This window comes from Penaeus monodon, chromosome 36, assembly GCF_015228065.2.
Source record: "Penaeus monodon isolate SGIC_2016 chromosome 36, NSTDA_Pmon_1, whole genome shotgun sequence".
In the NCBI taxonomy this organism is placed as follows: Eukaryota; Metazoa; Arthropoda; class Malacostraca; order Decapoda; family Penaeidae; genus Penaeus; species Penaeus monodon.
Window position 1 is genome coordinate 21,668,623 of NC_051421.1, and position 2,500 is coordinate 21,671,122.

General features: G+C 34.6%; 1 protein-coding gene across 1 annotated transcript in view; it reads right to left on the bottom strand.

Moving 5' to 3' along the window:
- Positions 1-2,500, bottom strand: part of LOC119595568 (lachesin-like) — an 89,978-nt gene that overhangs the window by 73,151 nt on the left and 14,327 nt on the right. The window contains exons 4-6 of the mRNA XM_037944684.1: positions 1,778-1,862; positions 1,343-1,513; positions 926-1,054 (exon numbers count right to left, since the gene is read on the bottom strand). Coding sequence (XP_037800612.1) covers positions 926-1,054; positions 1,343-1,513; positions 1,778-1,862 — 385 coding nt within the window. The remainder of the gene's footprint in view (positions 1-925; positions 1,055-1,342; positions 1,514-1,777; positions 1,863-2,500) is intronic.

The following is a 2,500-nucleotide window of genomic DNA, read 5'->3' on the forward strand; positions in this document are numbered from 1 at the left end:
TTTTTATTCTTTTTTATACAAGATATCGCTGTTCTGTCGCGTTTATTGTCCTCGTCATTTTGATATCATAGTTGTTGTCTGATATATCAACAGTAACTCCAACTGTTTTATATGGTATTGGTAATAGATTGGTAGTTTTTTGTTGTTATATTTAAACTATTGTTACAGTCGGTAAAGAATGTAGTAATTAGAAGTACGATTTTATAGTCTTTGTAACCGCTAAATCTCAAAAAAATAACTGTATTTTGTTTGTGATTATAACAGTTAATCTAAACAGCAAAAGCAACATCGTAAGGCTTACTTGATGCTTACATGTAAATGACGGAAACATTTACGATAATAGTATCTATATAGTTACTGTATATGCATCATTTCTATTGCTTTCGGTAGATTTTACTATCGTACATAGTCTTCAGTATTAAGTTAGCTCTCAAGTGATTTTAAAGGAGAAAAACAGCTCCTTTCTAGATGTAGAAAATCTCTAAATGAACGTGAATAACTTCACATAGCAAAATATGGACTTCACGCAATTTAACTTCCTATTAGCATCATTTCTCACTAGCACTTTCATCCTCGCTTATACCTTTATCTATATTTGTCACAATAAACTTTATTTCACTAATTTATAGAATTACTTTAGTGCTTTATTTCTCTGATGAACGCACCGGGTTTTTATTCATTCAGTTCATTTTAATTCCCAATACGTAGTTCTAATACTTATTAATGAATCTCTAAGTCTCACATCAAACAGCAGTAACATCACTTTATGTATTGGACAACGGTACCTCTTGTTATTATCCAAGACCTCCTTACCTTATAAACATATCCATTAGACTTTCCCAAAGTACCTAACGACCTGAAAACAACCATAAAGACAACACAACTGAAGCAGAAAGTGCTATACGTGAATCAGCTAATTACTCACACGAGACGTTGACAATAATGCGCTTCATGACAGCTGGCGGGACCTCATTCTTGGCGATGCACAGGTAGGCTCCCATCTGGCGGCGGTTGACTCGGGTGAGGTTGAGGTAAGCGCCCTCCACGACCTCCACTGTTGGGGGGGAGGGGGTTGCGGGTTAGATAACGATTTTGGGTGATGGTTTGGGCTTCTGATGTTAATTCCTTTTTTATATATATTTTTTATTTATTTATAAGTCTGATATTCTTCTTATGCTGATCATTGTTTCTTATCTGTTGCATTCTAAATATGAAAGTCTATATATATATATATATATATATATATATATATATATATATATATATATATATATATATATATATTCATTTATTTGTAACTGGCTTCATTACTGAACGGCCACTGCGTTCCCCGGCCACTCACTCTTCATTCTCTCCTTCCGCCCTGTTCGGAGAACTATTTTTTCTTTGTCTTCTCTCTTCCACTCGATCTTGGGCTGCGGGTAACCACGGGCGGCGCACACCAGCGTCACGCTCTCGCCGTCGGGCACCGTCACGTCGCTCGACGTCTCGTTGTCGATGATGTTCGGCGGAACTGGGAAGAGCGAGGTTTGCGTGTACAGGTATAGCAATATGCATGCTCGCACACACACACACACACACACACACACACACACACACACACACACACACACACACACACACACACACACACACACACACACACACACACACACACACACACAAACGTACCTCCACACATAATTTATATTTCATATAGCCATATTCACACTGTTACAAGGATAAAAATAGCTAAAATGCACAGGTCAGACGCGCACAACACGGGGACCAGCCTCACCATGCACATCGATGCAGCCGAGGGTCTTCTTCATAAGAGCCGTGTTAATCTGGCACATGTAACAGCCTCGGTCGGATTCCCTCACCTGGGGGACAGAAGGAGACCCCAGGAAAAACGGGGACATAGAGGGTACAGTTGTGAGTGTTATCATTATTGGTTGGATCACTTTTATCATTGTTTGTTGTTGCTATGAACAGTTTTATTCTATATTGTTATTACGGTCATATCAGCAGTGATCATAATAATTACATAGCAATAATGATAATAATAATTATGATAATTATAATAGTAACAATAATGAAAATAATAATGATAATGAAAATAATAATAATAATAATAATATAATAATAATAATAATAATAATAATAACAGTGATAATAATCTCAATAACAATAATATTAACAAAATTAATAATAACAAAAAACATAATATTAATGACAGCAGTAGTAATGTAAATGATAACAATGATAATAATAATGATAATAATAATGATGATAGTAATAATAATTGACAATGCTAATACTGAAAATGATATTGATAATGACAATGATGATATCAAAAGTGATAATAACAACAACAACAATAATTTTAATAATAATATTGATAATGGTAACGATGACAGTGGTAATAATAATGATGATAAAATGACAATAATGATAATGATATCAGTGGCACTAAGAGTAATGATAATGAAAGTAATAAGAAAGGAAAGAGCAAAAAATA